Source organism: Lampetra fluviatilis, chromosome 17, assembly GCF_964198595.1.
Source record: "Lampetra fluviatilis chromosome 17, kcLamFluv1.1, whole genome shotgun sequence".
NCBI lineage: Eukaryota > Metazoa > Chordata > Hyperoartia > Petromyzontiformes > Petromyzontidae > Lampetra > Lampetra fluviatilis.
The window spans coordinates 9,714,894-9,737,898 of NC_136291.1; the positions used below are offsets into that span (position 1 = coordinate 9,714,894).

A 23,005-nucleotide genomic window follows, 5' to 3' on the forward strand; every position below is an offset into this window, starting at 1 on the left:
AATATTCAAAGAAAACCACTCGAGCACAAAGTTCACTGGTAGAGTAGTTACTGTACAGTACAAACTGGGACTGCCTGGCATGTGCAGGGTATAGAGACGCAGCTAACTACCGAGTTCACATTGCTTTGCCCTGCAATTTGTGAGCATCGGGAGTTCGATTCCCAACATTTACCATTTTCTCATTTTACATGTAGGAGATGGCACGTCCTCTCACTTTATTTCAAAGACCCACTGCAATAGAAGGAGCAGCGAATGAAGAATCCTTCTTAGAGTGCCTCCATACTCAATGGAGTATTGGAGCAGTCCTAAGCAACTTGTGGAAATTCACATTTTCATGGTATGGGCCACTTATAACAGAGGATGTCCACTCTTGACTGCCCACGAATATTTTGTTTATTTTTTTTCATTCGACTATTGCATTCGCACGTTTAACAATTTTTTTTTTTTAAGAAGTGTTTGACGTTGAATTGGGTTGAGAATATATGCAGCTCATGCACATTGTCTAACAATCATCTCAAGCAGCATCTTTGGTAAACAAAACTACAAAAAAAAATGTGTTTTACCCGATAAGTCCCGCTGAGCTCATATAGCTCTCTTTCAGAAGCTACCTGGCCACAAATGATCGCTCAACGAAGTGGCTTATCACGTGGAAATGTACAGTAGCCAAATACCAGTCCACTTGACCACGGGGAGAGAGACATGCAAACTCCAACTATACAAAAGGCGTAAGGGTCAGGATCGAACACACGGCCTCCTGCACACCAGGCGAGGTAGTTAACATCTCTACTCTTTGGTTCTTTCGGTAAGTCTTTCGGTAAAGTTACGTGACTTTACCGAAAGAACCAAAGAGTATTGATCCTTGCAGTCACGAAAACTTCAAATCTAGAATAGTTAACATCTCGCCAACCTTCGTAGGCATGGAGGCTCGGCTGAGTGTGGGTGCAGGGGACCAGGGTGTGGTAAGAGGCCTCCGTGCACTGCTGCAGTATCATTGAGCAGAGCTGTGAGCTGTGGTTGCTGTCCCCTGTGCTCTGACGCTGCCCTCCAGGGTTCTGCTGCGTGTGCGCATGCTCTACTACTTGAGGCAGGAAGTGATCGGGGACAATGCGGACCGCGTGTTTGAAGGCGTCGATGCCAGGTACGTTTCTGTTTGTTTGCAGCCACCACCCACGGTGAATGTGTGTTTGTGCGTGTACGTTTATATTAATGTGAGTCGTATGTTAGCTTGAAGTCGATAAGAGCACTTGCTCCGAACATGTTTAAGGCTGAGGGGTATTCTTGTCACTTGAACATGTCGAGCATGACATTGTGCATGTTGAAATGTTTATACCTCTTTCGGAAGCAACCTGGTCACATTTTAGTTTGCTTGGCTTGGGCTTTTCTCCTTTGAAAATAATGATGGAATCATGGACTGGCGAAAGACATTGCCACAGCAGCAATAACAGAGAGCAATAGTACACATGGAAGGATGGTCAACTAGGATGGATGGTACAATGGGTTGGATGTTAAACTGAAGTAGATAATAAACTGGGGTGGACTGTACACTGGGATGGGGACGGCACATTGGTTTAGATGGTCCATTGCGATGGAGAGTACAGCTGTATTGTTAACGCGTCATTCTGGGCACGCCATGGCGCTGCTGTGCGCAGCGAGATTGACATCTGGCTCCCGGAGGCGGAGGCCGGGGAGCAGCCGGTGTCGTGGTGGGACGCTGACGCCGACAAGTCGCTGCTCATCGGGGTCTGCAAGCACGGTGCGGCGGCGGCGCGGTTCACACACAATCACTCAGCCACGGAGTAAACACCCTGCAACTCGCAGCACTCTCTAGCACACAGACAAAAATCCCCCCCTTACTCGCCGCCGCCTAGCCTTAATAGACTGTTGAGGCAAGTGCTGTTAGCGAGTAGCACGTATAAAGGCCAGAACGGCACACGGGGAGGTGGGTGGCTAGCACCACACCCTTCCGCACTTGCCGCTCCGGTGGGGATGTTTACACCAGGTACTCATTTGAGGCTGAGTCGACCCAGGGGAGGCCCATAACCGGTTCAGGTAATCGTCACTGGTGTTTGCCATGAGCGGGAATCGAACTCGGGTATGCCGGGTTCGTAGCTCAGCGCACTAACCTCTACGCCACGGCTCCCCACTAGCACACGTAAACCAAAGAGAAAGAGAGAGATAAAGATCCCCCTTAGTATAGCCTGAACAGACTGTTGGGGCAAGTGTTGTTAGCGAGCACCTCTAAGAAGGCCAGAACAGCACACGAGGGGGGTGGGTGGCCAGCACCACTCCCGGCCACCTTTGTCTCCCTAGTAGCGGTATTTTTATGCACCACATCAGGTACTTATTTGAGGCTGAGTCGACCTAGCACACATAACCCAGTCTCACACACCATCGAGTCACACTCACACACTACAACCCAGTACACACACATGTACAGATTAACTACAAGCCATCACACTTAACCTAACCTAGCACACACTTTGCAACCCAGAAAATGAATGCACAGACTAAACACGAAAAGCAGTTCTAAAGAAATTCGTTTTCAATCTAGATGATTTAAAAGTGCATAGCTCCAGCGGCTTCCAAATATCAGAACAAAGAGCGTTCCAGACGGCCGTAGAAGCGCATCTGAAAGCGCGCCTTCCGTCTTTGTTCGATGGTTGGCCAAAAGCCGCTGCGAGGATGACCGGACTTCACGTGATGGGTTATGCTCTTTGACGAAATCAGCAAGGTATCGTATTGTGGTTCATTTGTGGCAAGCACTTTGTGTGTAATGGGTGCCACCTTATAATGTGGCAGTCTAAAACGTGTGCTGTCTCTCGTCTGCAGGCTACGAGAAGTACAACTCGATGCGAGCGGACCCAGCGCTGTGCTTTCTGGAGCGCGTGGGCATGCCTGACCAGATGGCAATCGCCGCCGAGCAGCGGAACTACGACTTCCTTGCTGACGGGTGAGCAGTCATCAGCTCCGGGCTCCCACGCAGGACCTGAGCTCACATGGGTTCAGTCCAAAGATGCGCATGTGTGCTTGTGAGGAGGAGTGGTGGCATAGCACTTAGGGGCCATCCATTTAGTACGTATGCAACAATCTGTCAAAATTTGACCCCTCCCCTCCTCCCTGTAGGCACACGGACTTTTTACACCCCCCCCCCACCTGCGTACATACGCTTGACGAATCCTATAGAACGGCCGATGTTTAATCCACGCAGAAACGATAAAGGATTAATAATATTAACGTGTTTAAGCAAACAGATTTTCCACCGCCGGCTGCATTAAAGAATTAAGTTTCGTCCCTTTAAAAAGTTTGTCTAGTATCCGCTAGGTTCAAACGCTGGCCTAGCTTTACACACAGCTTTGTACAAACAGCTGTACTTGACCGTGTTATCCATCCTGACTGGTTATTCAAAAACACGTCTATTATGATCTTAAAACACAATTAAAACTCGGTGAACTAGTCTCTGTAAAAAGTGCGTCGACTGAACATCTGCTGTAACAGTAGACTGATGTGAAGACCAGTGTTGGTACTGAAGACCGGGCGGCAGCAGCAGCAGCAGCACGACTCACTGCTGAGCTGCGTGATAGCTAAGCAGTCGGGTACGGTGGCATACAAGTGACACCTCTCCCACAGTCCTACTTCTCCTGGTAGTACTTGTCTGACAGGTGAAGAAACTGAACTGTGGCTCATTTGAAGGCCAATGTAGACAAATTATTATTATCGAGGCTTCACCCACCCCCCATGCGTACGTACTAAATGGATGGCCCCTTAGCGCGCTACGAACCCGGCAACCTCTTTTTAATTTCCTGCCGTGGCAAACATCCAGTGGCAAGTGATTTCTGAACTTGTTCTGGGTCTCCCCTAGGTCGACTCAAGTCTTAAATTAGTACCTAGTGCCGTGCGTACACATCGCCACTAGGGACACAAAGGCGGCCGGGCATGGTGTTGGCCACCCACCCCATCGTGTGCCATGCCGGCCTTCATAGGTGCTCGATAACAGCACTTGCCCGTGCAGTCTGTTTAGGCTATATGGGGGATCTTTGTTTTGGTATTACCCCTAAACTGCAGCCAGCAACCATTAATTATTCCACCTGGCCTCAAAGTGAAGCGAGACTAAAAGTTTCACGTTGCATTCCAGCACTTGCTCCATAGCCTGTATGAGTTAATGAACGGTCGTTGTCTGCGTATGTGCATTCAAGCTTGTTTCATGAGCATCGTGTGATTTTATCAGTAATAATGACTTATCCCTTTCCCTTATTCATTCTCACACTAGTCCGGAATTTGCCACCGAAGAGTTTGAAGATCCTGAGTACAAGCCTGGCCGTACCATTTTCAAGAACGACATGGACCTTGAGGTGTGTGTTCATTTCTCCAGCCCTTGGACTCGAGTGGGATGCGTGTAGCAGTAATTCACATTCGTACGATACGCACTCTCTTCAAGCGTACATTTGTCATTGTAAATTAACATATTCCAGTTATCCATATTTTGTTGTTTTAGTGTTCTTGTGAATTTTACCACTAATTACTGTATATCCCAGTATTGCTTGCCAGAGTTAAGTCTTGAGAGTGAGAAGCACCTTACGAAGACTCACTTATTCTGCAGAACCTCACACTATGTCAGGGAATGATCGTAGAAGGTGACTGCACAGAGCTATTTCTGGAGTAACTTACAAAAAAGCCTATCTTGCTTTAACAATGGTCATTGCTGCGTCACTCACCACAAGCGATCATTGGGCCAAATTAAGCTCAAAACCATATTTATAGCACAATGTCGTGTGCGGTTGTTGATGATCGGAGCAGAGACCATCAAACTTGCGATGAAAATAAGAACTTGGTTTTAATCACAAGTGGGGCGGCCCACATTTGAACACCAGATCTCAGCATTGCTGTGTCAGTGCTCTGGCATTAGGAGCCACCCGAGTCATCCAGCCGTTTAAAATTTAAAAAAATGTCTTCATCACTTTTGCTTTAAACGTAAAGTGCGTGTGCCATGGGACTGAATGCTGAGGAATGGTGGATGATGTTTTTTTTTATTATCTTGACAGGATGATTCAATGTCTCCAGGGAGTTTACAGATTGACATTTCTGAAGGTAAGAAATGTGAAAATTCAATAGAAGCCTGAGAATGCTTTGATCCGTTCAACATCAATGCTTTTGTGATGAACAGTGAAACATACTTTTTGCATTCTTGCACAGCACGATCGGGTCATTGTATGTATAAATTGAGGCTCTCATTGCTTCAGTGCCGATTTTATATATTGATCAAAGCTTGCATGTCAGAATTGTTTATTTTTATTATTGATTTGTTTATTTTGGAGACTAGATCAATTATGCACTGCCGTGCCCATGGCTTGGAGCCGGAATTTAGTCTGGTGCAATTTTGATTACTTGAAGTGGCCTTGGCACAAAGCTTGCCTTGGCTACTCAAGTGCGCGCATGCGATTGTCCTAAAATCACTTTGTACACCCGCCGTCAATTAATGCACTAATGGCTTTGTGAGGAAGACATCCGTAGATGAGTAGAGGAGGGAAGACCTGTGTTTGCATCCTACCACCTGCGACCTTTATTGAAAAGAGTAAGGCCACCGTGTAATGGTGTCATTGTCTGAATTTGCCAAATTTGTTCCCTGCAAATTACTCATTTTGGGATTACACATTTCAATCGTCACATCCTACTGAGTCGTGCTGCATAGGGGGGACAGCTGCCAGGAGGGGTTTCCTTTTGTACGGTTGAGATGAGATGTGATGTAAGGTGCCATAAGATTCTGAGGTTATTTTAAGTGCTTTGTAAATGCATTGATGATTATTACAACCTTACCTGGGTATGTTTGATGAAAACCACTTGAGAATTAAATTCCTTCCTCGGATAATGACATTTTGTCTTCCAGAATTCAGGGCAGCAATTTGTTCATGAAAGTTTGCACAAATAGATTTTTACCAATTGTACTCCATCTGTCCAGTAAGCATATGGCAAAGAATAACTGTGTCGCTTAAAAAAAAATGCAACGTACCAATCCGGACATCGCATCTCAATTTGCCGTCACGTGAACCCGGCAGCAAAGAAATCGTGCGAAGTGTCGCGAGCGTTTACCCTCCGCAGCCGCTGACCGCGCCGCCACTCTCTCCGTCCCTCAAGACCCTCACGGCGTCGGCGGCTCCGGCGCCGCCGAGATGGGCAAGCTGTACTGGCCCTCGCCGTCGGCGCTCACCGCCCGCCTGCGGCGCCTCGTGACCACCTACCAGCGCTGCTACAAGCAGCAGCAGCAGCGGCTGGAGGCGCAGGCGCGGGGAGGCCTGGTGGGGCAGCGCCGCCGCCGCCGTCGCCGCAACGACGAGCTGACGCTGCAGGCGGCGCCGCCCGCCACCGCCGCCTGCAGCCCCTTTGAGCCGCCGTTCTCCGGCGGCAGTTTGGAGTTGCACGGCCTTCATGGCCTCTCGCCCTCCCTCAGACACCCCTCCACCGCCGCCTCGGCCACCGCTCTGCCGGTGGTCGCGGGGGTGGCGTCGGCGGCGGCGTCTCCGTCGCTCACGCAGGGACCACCTGTGCAGCAGCAGCAGCAACTGCAGCAGCTACAGCTGCAACAGCTACAGCAGCATCTTCATCATCAACAACAGCAGCTGCAACATCAACAACAGCAGCAGCCGCAGCTGCAACTGCAGCAGCAGGGCGAGGGTGTGCGGGGTGCGCTGGGCGGTGCGCTGCAGGGCGCCGGCGACTCGGGGCTGGTGTGGGGCAGTGGCGACGCTGCACAGCGCGAGGAGGCTTTCAGGGCGCGTGAGTTCGCCCGCCTCGAGAAGCGCCAGAGGTTTGTGCCGTCGGTCCGTCGGTCGGGGTCTATCCGTGAAGAGGGTTTCATGCGGTGGTCCATTTCTGGCTCTCCCCTTCGTGACTGGATCTCTTTTAGGTGACTCGCTGATTTGTGGGTGACTGACTGATTTGTCAGTGTCTTAATAATTTGTGGGTAATTTACATATTCACAGTTGACTTCCAGGTAAGAGATGTTTTAATGTGTACATGACTGGCTTGTTCACAAGTTGTGTTTAAGTGACCAGCCTTGTCCACAAGGAACTAACTGCACTCCACAGTTTACCGGCTCACTTATGTCCCACTGTTTTACCTTTGGGTGGCTGACTCATCCTCAACCTAGTGACTCATCCTCAACCTAGTGACTCATCCTCAACACAGCGACTCATGCTTAAGCGAGTAACTTGCTCAAGGGCGACTGAATGGTCCACAAGTGAACGACTTATCCGCGAGCCACCGACGAGTCCCTCGCGTCTCTGACGTATTATTTTCTAACCACACGCGACCCCTTTTCCTCCTGCGGCCACGCGCCCCCATTGTCCTCAGGTGGACACGGCGGGAGGAGGCCGACTTCTACCGCGTCGTCTCCACTTTCGGCGTCGAGTTCGACCCCCAGCGGCGGCGCTTCGACTGGACCCGCTTCCGCTCGTTCGCGCGCCTCGACAAGAAGACGGACGACAGCCTCACGCGCTACTTTCAGGCCTTCGTGGCCATGTGCCGCAAGGTCTGCCGCCTGCCGCCCTCCGACACGGAAGGTGGGTGGCGCCGCCGGCTCTCCCGTTGATTCCGACGAGCGGCGTGAGGTGAGGTGGGGTGGTGGAGGGGGTGCACTGGCTGACGTTTTTACCGCCCTGGTTAACAGCCTTCAGCTGCGTGTTGTGTTCAATTACGGCGTTGGCTGCACGCCTGTTTGATTTAACAGGGCCTTATTGGCATTTTGCGTTCGATAGCACTCGGTGGCAGCCGCTCCTTCGTTAACGAGATTTGCGGCCGCTGCCCTTTCGTGTTACGGCTGTGGCTTCGTGCTGAGGTGGCCTCTGCTGATTTGCCCGGTGCACTGATGTGTTTTGTTTGTTCGTGGGGAGCATTGCACATCCTTTGCAGCAGCAGCTGGCTGCTTTTCCTTGGTTTTCTTCCACCCAGTGGCCATGCAGCCCAGTTTATTTGAAAGCAGCTTCCTTTAATCGATCTCACCGTGCCTCATTATCAGTGTTGCCGGTGTCGTGCTGGCTTAAACTGCAGGCTGTACACGTCCAGTGACTTTACTTTTAGGAAATTAGAATTGTTTAAACGTTTTCAGGTTGGAACACTAAATTAGGTTGTGAAGACAAACGCTGACTTAAATGTTCACATTTGTTTTGACGCCCCCCTCCATCGGTAACAAGTCAGTAATGTTATGGGTGACTGTATGAGAACTAAACTTTTTTAATTATATTCTTACATTATGTGGTATTCAAATGGAGATGGTCAAATATTTATCCTGAGGGCATGCATTTTTATCAAGTTAATGGTTCCCAAGAGAGACCTGTCTAACATTCCTGCGGAGGGAGCTGGTAGTAACGTTGGGTTGCTCGGTCAATGGCCAGGGTCAACGGCGGCGTGGTGTATTCCGCAAATATTCCCAACTGTGAGGGCTTGGACAAGCCGGCTTGAGTAGGTTAAACGTTGAGTTTTATAAGGGCACCACGGGGTGACCAGCCCCTCCTCACCCAGCCCCACCCCTACCCAGCCCCACCCTCCCCACCCAGCCCCTCCCCACCCTCCCCACCCAGCCCCTCCCCACCCAGCCCCTCCCCACCCTCCCCTCCCCACCCAGCCCCTCCCTCCCCACCCAGCCCCTCCCCACCCTCCCCTCTCCAGCCAGCTCCACCCCTCCCATTTTTGGATGCACAACTGCCAGACGGACAGAATAATCTCCTGTGGGCTGGTCAAACCAGGAGGTTACTACCAGTATAACAATCGGTTGTCTCACAGCAAAAAACATCAATACGTTATAACTCCTGGTTTGTTTAACACGTAGGCTTTTGCGATGTAAGGTATTCGGCACAACAGGAAAAATATTTTTTTTAATCATGAACATATGAAGCAAGTGTGTTTGGTAGTTTATAAATGAATGCAAGGATTGAATTAGTCAACTAACTATAACCAACTTTTTATTTTACCAGGTAAGGCCCACTGAGCTATTTAGCTCTTTTTCAGGAGCGACCTGGTCACAAACGATCGCTCAACAAAGTGCCTTATCAAGTGGTAATTTATAGCAGCCAAATACTCTAAACGCATGTTTCTCAATGTGGTGAGAAAAACCGGAGGACCCGTAGAAAAATCCGCACGACTACGGGGAGAACATGCAAACTCCAAATATGCAGCAGGCGTCAGGGTCGCGATCGAACCCACAAGCTCCTGTACACCAGGCGAGGCAGTTAATATCTCACCACCGCGGCACCCTCTGTTGCCATTGACAGCCGTTCTGCACGCACGTAGACCTGCACAATGCGGATGGACGTGGTCGAGAGGCGGCGCTTTGCAGACCTTTGGTGGATCGGCCCACCAGCAGCAACGCCACTGCCATACAGGCACAATGACAGCGCCCGTGTCGGTCCCATCAATTACTCTTGGCATTTATTATTCCCCATTGCAGCAACCGCCACTGCAGAGAAGAATAAATATCAGCCTCGTCACCGAGGTTACCACAGACCCCTCACATTATCGATTGAAGCGTGTTCAAACAAATCCACACGTGTTGCCGGTTGCGATCATATCAGTGCCCTCCTCTCTAGCGTACGACCTTGCCTTGACGGTCTCGCCCAACTTCCACCTCGTGCCTTTTTCACCTTTTGTAAAACAATTTCATAGACGGTTGCATTTAGATGCTATTATAAATACAAATGTAAGCAGCAGTTGTTGATTACTTCTCTGCACAAGCCGCAAACTGCCAGTGGAGGCGTTCCACCATTGGTTAGATTGTATTAACGTTTTGCATAACCAGCAGTCAATCTAAAATACGGATGCTGGTCACTCCGGGACAACAAATTTAAACCTGAAACTGAACAACAGTGAAAATTGCCTGCATTTAACTCTACTGAATTCTTAGTATATTCCACGACGGTCTATATGTAGCACTGCAGCCTTTTCTCATGAACTGGCCATGCCTTTAATCATTAACAAATCAGAGGCAATGGACGTCTGACCCTTGCCCTCCCAGCTTGCATAGACAGCTGGCCCAACGATCTCACCTGATCCCAGCAGATGTAGGCGAGCAAGGATACTCACCGACCTACAAACTAAAAAAATATATATATATAGGTATTTTAGAAAAATAAAAAAGGAAAAAATTTGAACATTTGAATAAAATAACCAACGTATAAAAGGAAAATTATTGTTTTTATTTATTATACAGCTCCTTGCCAATACATGGTATAAAAACTCCTTTAATGAAATTATGGCAAGCACATTGGACATTGCCATGATGGACCTATTTGCACACTTCCAATTCTTAAACTTTTAGTTAGTTTAGTAAATGATTGTTAACATTTATTTATAATATTGTTTTTATGCTGAGTGCCTGCTGCTGCTGTGTCCTATGCAGCGCTTTGAAATCCTTAATGAAAAGCGCGATATAAATCAAATTAATATTGTTGCAGCTTTGAGCTCTCCAATGTGTGCTCTGTTTATGCCGGGTGTTGTTCAGCATAATGTCCGACTTTTCACTTAATTTCCTCAAGAAGCTTCCAGCAGCAGGTGAAGCGAGAAGTCAGACCTCTTGCCGAACAGCATGCATTACAACCCGAAAACACAACGGGGAGCTGGACAGTATGACCACGATGACCTATGCCAGGGGTTTGCACCCAAAATAACAAGATTCTTTTTTTTTTATTCAAGAGCCGCAATACGTGTGAATGCGAGACAATAATCCTTACTAAATAACGTCACAAAGCAGTCCTTAAAGAGCCGCACGAGGCTGCAAATCCACAGGTTGCCAAACCCTATCTATGCAGCAGCATTTTAACATGGGCTTAACGTGGTGACGCTTTTCACACAGACCCGCTGGAGCCAGGTCTGCTGGTGGAGCCCATCACGGAGGAGCGCGCCTCGCGCACGCTCTACCGCATTGAGCTGCTGCGCAAGGTGCGCCAGCAGGTGCTGCGCCACCCGCACCTGACGGAGCGACTGCGCTTGTGCCAGCCGTCGGTGGAACTGCCCAGCTGGTGGCAGTGCGGCGCGCACGACCGTGAGCTGCTCCTCTCGGCCGCCAAGCACGGCGTTAGCCGCACCGACTACCACATGCTCAACGACCCCGAGTTCTCCTTCCTGCGGATGCAGCACGAGTGTATGACGACAGCGGTGGCGGCGGCAGGGTCTAGGGGCGTGGGCGACGTCGGTACGCACGGGGCGAGTCCGGACCTCATCCTCGACGGCACCGACGGAAACGCGGCCACTACCGCCGCCGCGGCCGCCTCCCGGACCGGTCTTCACTTCCCCGATGTGGACGGCACACCCCTGCTATCCTCTCAGCTCGAGGTGCCGCCCCAACCGTCACAGTGCTACGGCAATATTGTCAGAGGGTGCAAATGTGCTGGAAAAATGTCTGCTTCTGTTACCTTCTCCAGAGTGAAGATCATGGTGTTCTCTGTGATCGAGTTTGCTCCTAGATTTTATTGTTTTCAGCTATATTTAGAAAATTCATTGCATTCAATACAAGAGTCTAAATCCATAGATTATACATTTCTTAAACTGGAGCTTCATGTATTTTCTTACTTAAATAGTAATCAAATCAAACTTCACATTGTCTTAGCTGCTCAAATTAATGTGGAGGGTTGTTGCTTGTTTGCTCCGATAGCCCAGAGCCAGCGGTATATATATAGCACTTGCCTGCATCTGGGAACAGGACAACCACTGTTGACTCTGACGATGCTTCAGTTCATACGTTGATTCAAGCTCACATCCTTCTGATTATGATTCACGTAATGCAAAAACAGATAGTAGGCTAGGATGTCGAGTTTTTAACTTTCCAATACTTTGCACTCCTATTGTGTTGTTTTTTTGTTGTTGAAACATTCTGACCCGGCCCTAATAGACATCTGTAAAAAAAATGCTTTATAGCTCATCGGATTCCTCCAGTATAAATAAATATTCTGGCTCCGACAACTGCCCGGCGGAGCTGGTTTGCGTGAGGAGCCACGCCTGAGCCGTGGCCCCGTTTGTCCCCCGTGTGCCGCGTGCCGCGTGCAGGTGTGTGCGCAGCTCTCCCGCGCATCGCCTCCGCCGCCTCTACCGCCGCCCTTCGAGGCGGATGCGCGCCTCCCCGCGCCCCTCTGCCTCGGCGTCGACTCGCGGCCTTCGACGCCACCGGGCTGCCCCGGCGCGGCGTCGCGCAGCTCCACGACGCCGCTGTCGGGCGCCACGACGCGCTGCAGCACGCCGCGCGAGCCCGACGAGCCCGACCTCCTGCTCAACCCCATGCAGGAGCTGCTGGGCGGCCCCGGCGCCGCGAGCCCCTCGTCGCAGGGCTCCGCCGAGCTGCCCCCCAGTCCCCTGCTGGGCCTGACGGGGGACGCCTACCCGCGGCTCTCGCTCTCGCGGGGACCCTCGCTCTCCTCGGATTCCGTCGTTGCCACCGCCGCCGCCGCCAAAGACTCCCGGGACTCGCCGTTCAAGCAGGAGGCGCTGGAGGACACGGTGGCGGCGCTGGAGGCACCCCTTCGCGGGGTGGTGGCGGCGCACGACATCCTGTGCAAGCTGCAGCTGCCCGACCTGTGCCTCAAGACCGAGTCGTGGGACGTGGCCGAGCTCGGAGAAAAGATCCTCAAGTCGGAGCCGGAGAGCCCCGCTTCTCCCGCGTCGCCCGCGTCCGTCAAGGAGGAAGGGTCGCCGTGCGCCGGCCGGGGGAACGGCGGCGTCAAGGCTGAGCCCGGGGAGGAGGGGGTGGCGGTGGTGACGAAGGTCGAGGCGGACGATTGGGAAACCGTGGAGCCCGGCAAGGTCAAGAAGGAGGAGGATGGGGAGGAGAAGAAGGCGGCGATGCTAAAATGTGAAGACGACGTGAAACGTAAGTATGCGAACGAGGACCTGTGGCGTTGTTTGTGTTGGTGGAAAGGCGGCTTCAGCCGCCAAGTGGCCTCGTGTTTTCTACTCATTAGATGTGGGTTTTTCTCTTTGCCAATTTTTTTTTTAAAGCTGTTTCCTCCAGAATGTGATTTTGGCTCTTGTTGTTTGACACCTTTGCCAAACACTTTTTATCCACCATTGCTGGATATGAGTAGTGGTTTGTATCTTAAAATATATCACAACGTTTAGTTTTAGACTGTGGCCCTTGAGTGCTTGAGAAGTTAAGGTAGCCCCAAATGTATGTCTACATATATCCTTTAAAATGTTATGAAATATCAGTACAGTTTAAATGAGGATTCGATTAAAGCTTCAAACCAAAACTTATTAATTATTTTAGCTGGCCATCACAATATCCTGTCTTTTATACAAAACATACTTGAGATACCATTGGGCTTTCTCTTGGTTAAGTAAATATATTATTACATCTAAATTGTCCATATAGTGCTGTACCAGAATCTCACTCATGAATTTAAATCCCAGTTTGGGTCAAATAAATCCATCATCGTCATCATCCATCGATTCCCACCATTGTATGGGAAGATAAACAGTTGTCTGGCCTAGTCCATACCATCGGAGCATGCAATTTCCTTAACTGGCCCAGGACCACCAATCAGACCAGTGCATCTTAATACCTTAATATCTATTCAGACATGGAGACACATGCTCATACAGGTTCAACTACTACCAGTAGTCGGAGACAATTTGCAGTCTGCTGCCTCGTAAAGGCATTAAAATGTAATATTGCCACCAGAAGGGGTAATTGCCTCCCGTGTACTCATTCTTGCACTTGTTCCTCCCTCTTGCAGTCGACCCGGACGCATTCCACAGGCAGCTCAAAGACTACTGCAAGGACTTATACGCAGGCAAGGATGGCCTGCTGAAGGCTGCTGAACTCAAGAAGGAGTGCGCCGACCCGCAACAGCCACAGGACCAGCAGAAGGAGGAGGCGGCGGTCGTGGGGGGGACGGCCATGGAGGCGACGGCGCTCGCGCTGAAGATTGACCTCGGGGACGGTGCGTCGCGTACCTCTCTTGACGCTGGAGATGGCGCTCCCTCCGCGCTGTGCGCCGTGATGGATCGAGAGATCGGTGCTGCCCTCTGCCTTTACGGCGTTAGCGGCAGCAGCTCGCCCTGCCACAGCTGCCAAGATGCGGCCGGGCCAGGCTGCGGCAGCCAGAGCCACGGGGTGGAGATGGTGATGGGGGCTGCTGTGGCCGGCGCCAGCTGCGATGGGAGCATGCAGAGCGTGGAGGAGGGGACATTGGGTGGGAGCAGCGAGGCGCTGGTTGCTACAACTGAGGCAGAGGTGACGGGAGACGGAGAAGTCGGCGGCAGTGCTGCTGCGGTTGCCAATTCTGTTGCGGCTTCTGTTGCAGCTGCGGTCGCTGCACCCACATCTGAGCGTCCTCGTGCTTCTCCACACTGGCCAAAGGTCAGCAGCTCAGATGCACCGCAGATCCTCCCACACCATTGACATGCACTGCCGAGGGTAGACCTACTCTGGTAGTTTGATTGTTTCCACGTGTGGAACGCCCACCCCCTCCAGCCATATCTGTGACTAGGACAGAGTCGATGTTTGTAAGTCAGGACTGAAAACTCACTTCTGTACCACCGCACTTGGAGCACTAGGCCAATGCCTTGGTGCAATCTGTTCACCCTAATTGAGTGTCTTGGACATCATTTTTTTTCCTAATTTAGATTTGTATTGTGTTTTGAACGTTTCACACGTACAGAGCTATGTGGTGTTTTGATTAAGGGCGCAGTATAATTTATTTTTTAATTGTATTATAAGCAGCCGTGGTACTATTACTCCTAGACTCGGTGGAGTAATTTGCAATGACGATGATGGCAACTAAAATTATGAGCATTCAGTGTTCAAATGTTTTTCTTGATACCGTTACTTTGTATTAATAATTTTGGTCAAATTATTTTGCAAAAGACATCTTCGCATTGTGTTCTCAACGTAATTATAAAGGTTTCCAGTCATCACCGTGAGTGCTTCTACCACCACTGATGCTACCTCTCCTAACTCATGGTAACATTGTCCTAATGTTTTTCAGTTTGTCCCTAAGCCACTTTCTTTGACAGGCGCTGAACAATGTGTTAGACGACCACTGTTTTTTCCCCACAAATTAGTTCCATTTTTGTTGTTTGTTAATATTTGATGGTTGCGTCACCCAGCCGCATTCTCATCTAACCGTTGCACTCGTAACACCCTTACCTTCCCCGCACTCTCTCCTCCCTCGCACCAAACCGGCCAGGACCGCATCATAATCAACCGCGTGGACCTCATTTGCCACGCCGTGCTCAAGGGCAAGTGGCCCAGTCGGCGGCGGCCACACTACGAGCTATACAGCTTGGCCAGTGCCATGGGGGTGACGGTATCCGCCAGCGGCACCACCGCCACCACTGTCACCACAGTCGCCGCCGCCACCGTCTCAGCCACCACCGCTCCCGCAGCGGCCGCAGCGGTTGTTACAGCGGCAGCAACGCCCGCAGCGGCGGCCCAGTCGGTGTCCCGGACACTGCCGTTCCACCATCACCATCATCACCACGGCGTCAGCGTCGCCACTGCCACAACCGCTGCCGCGACTACCGCCGTCGCCGCCGCCACTACGCTCCCGCCCCTATCCGCCGGGGCTTTCTCTGTGTCCCTCTCTCTGCAGGGCCTGGATCAGGTGCAGGGCAACAGCCAAGAGGAGAAGCAGTTTACAGTGAAAATTGTCACCGTACGTTCAGTTTCTCTGAACAGAAAACGATGCATAGACACTAATGTATTTGTGCATCATCATGTATTACGGTGTTGTTTTTTTTTTCATTTATACTTTTTAAATGGAGAGTGAAAGTGAAACAAACAACAATGCATTTGTGGCTGATATTACTCTTGCACTTATATTTTTGTTTCCCCTCGTGGTTCCTGCTGCCTATGTGTTGGCTGTGACCTTTCACTATAAACTGCTTCTGCATGACATCATTGTGTAAACACGAGCACAGCGCCACCTTACCAAGGGTCAATTTATATTGCGTATGCATTATAAGATAGAAGAACATTTGACCTGCGTTCCTTGTGGGTGACCCAAATACACCAGCCCAGAACCCACACGTCCGCTGTGTTTTTTACAAACAATGGGATAATTGAAGATTCATGTAGGGTGTTAACATTGCATCCAACTGGCTAAAACGGTCAGACTAATTGCGGTGTCTGGGCTAGTGATTTTGGTAAAATGGATTGTGATTGAGGCTAAACAATGCCCAATTAAGTCCTCACTGTGAGATGTTTCGATGGTTGCTCAGTCTCCATGCCATACTGCTTGCTTCATCATCAGCCCTTGCTTTTATGTTTTCATTTAGTGTTTTTATGATTATTTTGTCACTGCAATCAATGTCTTTAAAATAACAATTTGGTTTATTTCATATCTACTCGTGGTTCACAGATGTGTCCTGGCACAAAGAAACATACTCTTATATTTATTCCAGTGCTTTAAAAGTAGTGTTGCGGGATTACGCAGATTCAATCGCTTGCGTGAGACACCCAATCTGCTGGACTACATGTTGGCCAAGAGATGTCAGTAGCGCAGTTGGGCTACTGATCTATCTATACTTTAGAGCTGTTATCTTGTTTTGTTTGTGGGTTTTCTCGGGTTCTTTGATTTACTCCCACTTGTAAAACATTAAAATGGAATTGGCCAAACATGGCCCTCCTGTGAAAGAGGCATGAGGTTAAGTTAGGCTCTCCTTGATTAATAGACAACAGTCAATTCAGAGTTTGCCTTTCCTCAAACGAGTGTCAGATCCTGAGCCATTGCTGGAAATTCCTAATTGCTGTCATGTGGGATGTGGATATATGATAGACTACAACATGGGGCTGCCTTGTAGAAAACCTGCTCACAACCTGCGGTGCTGGTTTATTGTTGGACCTGACAATGCTGATGACCATTTTCCCCTTCACTAACGCTACCAAAATTGCTGCAAACCTCCCCAGGAGGGCGGTCTCAAGATGACCTTCCAGAAGCAAAAGCGGCGACGGCGAAAGAAGGCGGAGATCGAGGCGGAGAGGGCGGCCAAGCGGCAGGCGCTCGCGGCCGGCGCGGCCGCCCCCGTCCAGGAAATGGCCAAAGCTGCGGCGCAGCCCGGCTCAGACCGGAGCGATGCAGCCTACGCCTCGCTGGGGCCACGTGTCGCGCCGCCCAAGACGGCAGCATCGCTCGCCTTGTCCGCAGATGAGCTCAAGGTAAACGGCATTTCAGAGGCATGGGGTGGGGGGAGGAGATGGGGGGGGGGGTGCTGGGAGCGTTGTTAGGTTTCGTCTCACCGTTGCTACGGGACGGAAGCAACAGTAAGTACGGTACTTTAAATACAGATGTGAGAAGTTTGCGATTAAACTAAACTAAACTATTTATTATTTTACCAGGTAAGGCCCACTGAGCTATATAGCTCTTTTTCAGAAGCAACCTGGAAATTTTTAGCAGGCAAATACTCTAAATGCATGCTTCTAAATGTGGAGGGGAAAACCGGAGGACCCGGAGAAAATCCACACGACTACGGGGAGAACATGCAAACTCCAAATATACAGGTGTCAAGGTCAGGATCGAACCGCTGACCTCCTGTATACCAGGCGAGATAGTTAACATCTCGCCACCGTGGCACCCAATGCTTAATCAAAGTGAGTAGTGAGTTGACACTTTTGTGGGCCACAGGCACGCCTGGAAGCCGTGCTGCACACGGAGGCCTCGGGGGAGCCAACCCACGCATTCGGGCGGCTACTCAACGGGGCCGTGTCAGACCCCGGCAGAGGAACGCCCCCGTTCAAGAAACGTCGCGGCCGCAGGAAGAATGTGGAGGGAGTGGACTTGTCGTTCCTGGCCAAGAGGAAGCCGCCAGTACCGGTGAGGAGAGGAGTTTGCTCCTGCACCTACGGAGCCTCATCACCATCAAGGGCATAAGATTCAATTTAGGAATCGTCCATTATTTGCACTGTGTATGCCAGTGTCACAGGTATCGCCATAATACCAGATGTTTTGCTAAGACGCCAGAACTTGTCGCGCAAAACTTTAAAATTATCCTACTCGCTGTGTTAAGGAATCTCTTGCCATGCAGGAAATGTAAAAGCATTGCAATTTGAGTTAATAGAATTTAATGGTTCACAATGCTTGGTGTTGCAATCGTAAAATGCTGAACCATATACCTCTGGCAGGGACCAATTCTTTAAAATTAGGTATTGCCTAAAACACATGGGTAGTATGTGTCCCTAAGCCTCTGTGTGACTTTGTCTATGTGCTGTGTGCCCCTGTATGTCCCTATACCACTATGTGCCCTTATTTCAATGTGGGCTAATGTGTGCCAACATGTGCCCTTGTATGCCCACGAGTTCCCACGTGTACCCCTGTGTGTCTCTGTGTGCCCCATGTGCTCATGCATCCACCCGGGTACCTCTATATCCTCTTGCGCAGGAGGCGGCAGTTGATCCAGCCATGGAATCACACCGCGGTGCCGACCCGGACGGACGGGTATCCGCTTGCGGCCGTGTGGACGTTGCGCCACGCAATGCGGAGCTCAGAGACTGGCCGCCCCAGCCCTCGTGCCATCAGAACGTCGTGGCCTCCTACGTTCCCGTGAGTCCCACCCCTCACTCTTGCCATGCCACAGTGGGGTGGCCAAAGCCGTATCCAATCGGCCCAGCGGGCGTGGGGGATTATTGAATGTTCGAATGGCTGCGCCAGCTTTCTTATCGGCATGTTTCTTTGGGAGAGATGGATTTTTCCATTTTTATAAGTACCGCAGCAAAGACCAGTCTGTCGGTATGTTGTTAATTGATGACTCCATCAAAGACCATTCTGTAATTTTATTGTCTATAGACTCAGAAAGAGTCGAGTTGATAATTTATTGTATTGCCTCAAAATTCCATTGTAAAATTATCTGTCAGGCTATTGTCTTGAATCCCCATCAGACCATAAGTCTATTATCTAAAGAACTACATAAATAATTCTCCAGTGATGGGATGTTGAAGCAAAGTGAGTTGAACAAATGCTTGCTAGTGTCATGGGCATGGGATTCACCAGCCGTGAATAGCAATGACTGTTGAAATAGCAGCAGCAGCAGCGCAAATATAGTGGTGAGATTTTCCATCTGAGTCTGCATTACCTAATCCTGCACTGACTCTACTTTGCCCTCGCGTCCTGTTGGAATGCGTGCATCTCCCCTATTGTGCCTCCTCCCCAACAAGGAACCGGGCGAGATGCTTCCCTTTCCCTTGCAAAAGCCCAAGCAGAAGCGTCACCGCTGCCGGAACCCCAACAAGCTGGACGTGAACACGCTGACGGGCGAAGAGAGGGTGCCCGTTGTCAACAAGCGCACGGGGCGCAAGGTTCCCACTGACACACAGCGCGGCACCCATCACACGCTACACGCTACACGCAAAAGTCATTACACCATTATCACGTACAAGCCCTATCACACGTGACACAGCAGGCAAAGCCCACTGGACAGACAGCAGTCGAGACTCGCATGACACAGATCAGGCAAGGCACACGCGTGACGCAGACCAGGCAAGATGCACGTGACGCACAGCAGGGCAGACAGGTTCCGCACAGGCTTTTAATGCCCGTGGCACCACGTGCGGTGTCATTGACGTAATTGTGCGTTCTCTTGTCTGCAGATGGGCGGTGCCATGGCTCCCCCGATGAAGGACCTACCCCGGTGGTTGGAAGAAAACCGGGACTTTGCTGTTTCACCCGACTGGGGGGACATTGTAAAGCAGTCTGTACGTCCAGCACCCACCCAAATCCTGAAAGGCATCTAAATCTCCGCGCTTCACTCACTTCATCTCATTTCGTCTCGCGTTAAGCACTGCAAATCATCAGGCGGCTGAAAACTTCCCTTGCATGTCGATCAAACCATTGCCGCATATTTACTAATGTGTGGATGAGCTATTCAGAATTCATCATAAAGGTTTTTGGGTTAGATCGCGTAAGAATAAATGTGTCGTAACCCTCCACCACCCGACACAGCCAGTTGGTAAAGGATTTGTCACGTAAACAAAAAGCCAAATAGTTACTACTTCAGCCCACCGGCGTGTTGGAGAGTAAATCGACAACATTTACAACTTGAGTACGACGTACTGCTTGGTTCTTTCGTTAAAGTCACGTAGATAGAAAATAAAGTGGATACAAATATTTTTAAAACATTAATATAGACTGTACAGTCTACATTATAGACTGCGAGTACACTCACTCCGATTAAGAACCAGGCTACAGTCTCCATTAGTGGTTTTGTTTTTATTATTTTTTCTTTTTATTCACTTTATTTTTTATTATTATTTTCTATCTACATGACTTTACCGAAAGAACCAAAGAATGAATATTAATTCCTGCAGTCACGAAAGTTAAGTCAAACTTTGAGTATGACGTTTCGCTGGTAATTACATCCAGCATCATCGGACGATTTGCCAGAAAATCAGCAACAGAGGTGTGACTGTCCAAGAAATCAACACCTTAACGGAATTCAAACTCTCACAAGAGCTTGTGAGTCTTAACCACAGAATGACCTGGCCAGACTTGCGGATAAGACTTGAGACATGATATGACATTGCCAATGTCACTCCCTTTCTCCCACTGTGTTCCCAGGGTTTCCTGCCGGAGAGCATGTTTGAGCGCATCCTCACAGGGCCCGTGGTGCGTGAGGAGGGCGCCTGCCGACGCGGCCGGCGGCCCAAGAGTGAGACCATGAAACTGGCAACCTCCGTGCCCGGTCCTGCTCCTGGCCCGGCGCCAAACGCTCGGCACGGTGCGGCTGCGGTGCCACACTCCGCCAATTCCACCTCCGCCGCCACCACCGCTCTCCTCTCTGGCTTGGACCTTGCGAGCCTGCAGGGCTTGCAGGGTCTGCAGATTGCTGGACTCGTGAGCTTCCCAGCTCCTGGGGTGCTGGCAGCGCCTGCGGAGCCCGCCGAGTCTAGCAAAGGCCACAGCGCCTCGCGACCGGCCATGCTGCTGCCGGGCATGCTGGGAATCCGCGGCCTGGTCAGCAGTTCAGGTGCAGCATCCGGGGGCGCCGGTGGGAAGACGTCGAAGTTGCGAACAAAGGAAGAGCGGCGAAAGAAGGTGGCAACAAAAGCGGCAGTGACGTCGGTCTCTGCTGTAAATGCAGCAGCACCGAGTGGCAGCGCCGCAACATTCAACCCCTACCTTGTCCCTGGCGTGAGCATCGCCACCTCCTCCTCAGGGCACCATTACTCGACCCTGTTCCCCATCCTCGATGGCTTGGGCACGTCCACTGCCAGGGAGACGCAGAAGCCATCGGTGCACACAAACAGCCGGAGCGTAGGGTCACGCGCAAACAGGGAGGCCCGTGCAGCCAGGGCACGTGAAGTGGCCAGGCGAGCGGCGATGATGATGGAGGAGGGCGAGGTGGGCTTACTCGATGCTGGCTCCATGCACGGCATTGTAGGCAATGAAGACGACAGCAGTAACAGCAGCAGTAGCAGCAACAGTAGTAGCAGCAGCAGCAACAGTAGTAGCAGCAGCAACAGCAACAGTAGCAGCAGCGGTAGCAGCAGTGATGGTGATGACAGCTCTTCTGACAGCAGCAGCAGCAGTGGTAGCAGCAGCAGTTCGGACAGAGGTGTCGAGAAAACGACTGGCAACTTCGTTGCCGTTAATGACATCTCATCATCCGAGTCGTCGGATTCGGACGACGAGTGAAAATCTGAGAGGAGCGAGCAGCGGCCCCCGTTCCAGCTTCTACTGTTTACACCTTCGTTGAGTTCTTCGTTGATTGAGCACACGCTTGGCTTTTGATGTTACCATGTAAAAAAAGGAATAAGAGTTATCATGAAACTTTTAAGAGACGCCCTCCCCTCACCTTCCTGAACTGCTTAGCCTGAGAGATATAAGACATTTATGGAGTCCTTCTGAATGTTCAATTCCTACGATACATTGTTTTATTTATTTTGGAGTTGCTAATGAATAATTTCATTCTTTTTGGTTGTTTTATTTTTGTTTGTTTCAGTCAATTTTGCTCATTCGGCTTGAAGGACATTTTACGTTTACCCGATCTTTAGAATGACAAGCTTGACGTATTTGATGTTGCCCGTACGAGGTTATGAGTACGACTTCGCTATCAGTGTGTTTGCAGAGCTTGTGTGCAGCCCAGGGAGCTGCAAGGCGTGGACATTTGGAGATGATCCCATTTAAAGCTAAACAGTGGAATTGTATTGTACATTTAATAATATGAAATAGATTTACTGAGGGTGGGCATATCATAGTCTCTGCAAAAGTTTGGCAGTGTAAATAAAGAACTCTGTAAAGACACCATGTGTATTTGCTGTTTTATACCTTGAATATCAAATAACATTGGTTTAATTCACTTTCATTTCTACTTAATTTTACTCTGCAAGGCTACGCCCAGTTTCCAGTGGGTGACCTGTTGTGTATTTTGAGAAATATGTTTTATGAAGTGATGGGGTGGATCAGGTGCGTCGTGCATACATCAGGGCACTGACTTTGTGAGTCAGCACTATTGCGATCCCAAATTCAAATCTGAAAGCATCTTTGATTCACAAGTATACAGAGTTGGATAGTCTTAATTTGGTCATTAAAAGACTTAAAAAATAAAATTTTAATGCGTTTTTTCACTGAATTTGGTCTAACCTAGCACAACAGAATAAAATGTGTAAAACATACAGGATGATTTATATGTAACAAACATTCCTTGTAAATCATGAAATAGTGCTGTCTCATGTTGGGTGAGAGGGACCTTTCAAAACGACTTCATAAATACCTCTGTGGTGTCTCTTATACCAGGGCTCTTTTTCTTCAGCAAATGTTGGAATATTCCATAAATCTTAAATTATGTGCGCTACACCTGCCACCTATGGGATTCAACGTCGCCACTCGTTTGACTTTTCACACCAGAAACCTTTCGGACGGTGCCTTTAACTTCTGGACCTGATGATCTCAGCCCCCCGGGGATTTTATTACAGAAGCTATGGCAAGCGAGCAGGAGTCGTGCCCACAGCGCGGTGCTCATCATCATCTTCACGAGACGTGCGCCGCGCAAGCCGGGGTTGAATTTTCGTCGCACCTACCATGCTTCATTCACATGT

The 23,005-nt window shown here is 50.0% G+C and overlaps 1 protein-coding gene across 12 annotated transcripts in view; it reads left to right on the forward strand.

Moving 5' to 3' along the window:
- Positions 1-22,295, forward strand: part of LOC144936916 (chromodomain-helicase-DNA-binding protein 9-like) — a 164,391-nt gene extending 142,096 nt beyond the window's left edge. For 5 of the 12 annotated variants that reach the window (XM_078864142.1, XM_078864148.1, XM_078864147.1 and 2 more), the window contains 17 exons: positions 1,049-1,138; positions 1,650-1,753; positions 2,830-2,950; positions 4,268-4,349; positions 5,040-5,085; positions 6,130-6,799; positions 7,345-7,553; positions 10,838-11,316; positions 12,028-12,844; positions 13,710-14,335; positions 15,165-15,632; positions 16,886-17,134; positions 17,601-17,789; positions 18,354-18,515; positions 19,127-19,267; positions 19,559-19,663; positions 20,526-22,295. In XM_078864142.1, coding sequence (XP_078720268.1) covers positions 1,049-1,138; positions 1,650-1,753; positions 2,830-2,950; positions 4,268-4,349; positions 5,040-5,085; positions 6,130-6,799; positions 7,345-7,553; positions 10,838-11,316; positions 12,028-12,844; positions 13,710-14,335; positions 15,165-15,632; positions 16,886-17,134; positions 17,601-17,789; positions 18,354-18,515; positions 19,127-19,267; positions 19,559-19,663; positions 20,526-21,602 — 5,635 coding nt within the window. In that variant the 3' untranslated portion in view covers positions 21,603-22,295. The remainder of the gene's footprint in view (positions 1-1,048; positions 1,139-1,649; positions 1,754-2,829; positions 2,951-4,267; positions 4,350-5,039; positions 5,086-6,129; positions 6,800-7,344; positions 7,554-10,837; positions 11,317-12,027; positions 12,845-13,709; positions 14,336-15,164; positions 15,633-16,885; positions 17,135-17,600; positions 17,790-18,353; positions 18,516-19,126; positions 19,268-19,558; positions 19,664-20,525) is intronic. The other 7 variants (XM_078864153.1, XM_078864151.1, XM_078864145.1 and 4 more) reach the window with 5 other exon arrangements.
- Positions 22,296-23,005: the final 710 nt, after the last annotated feature.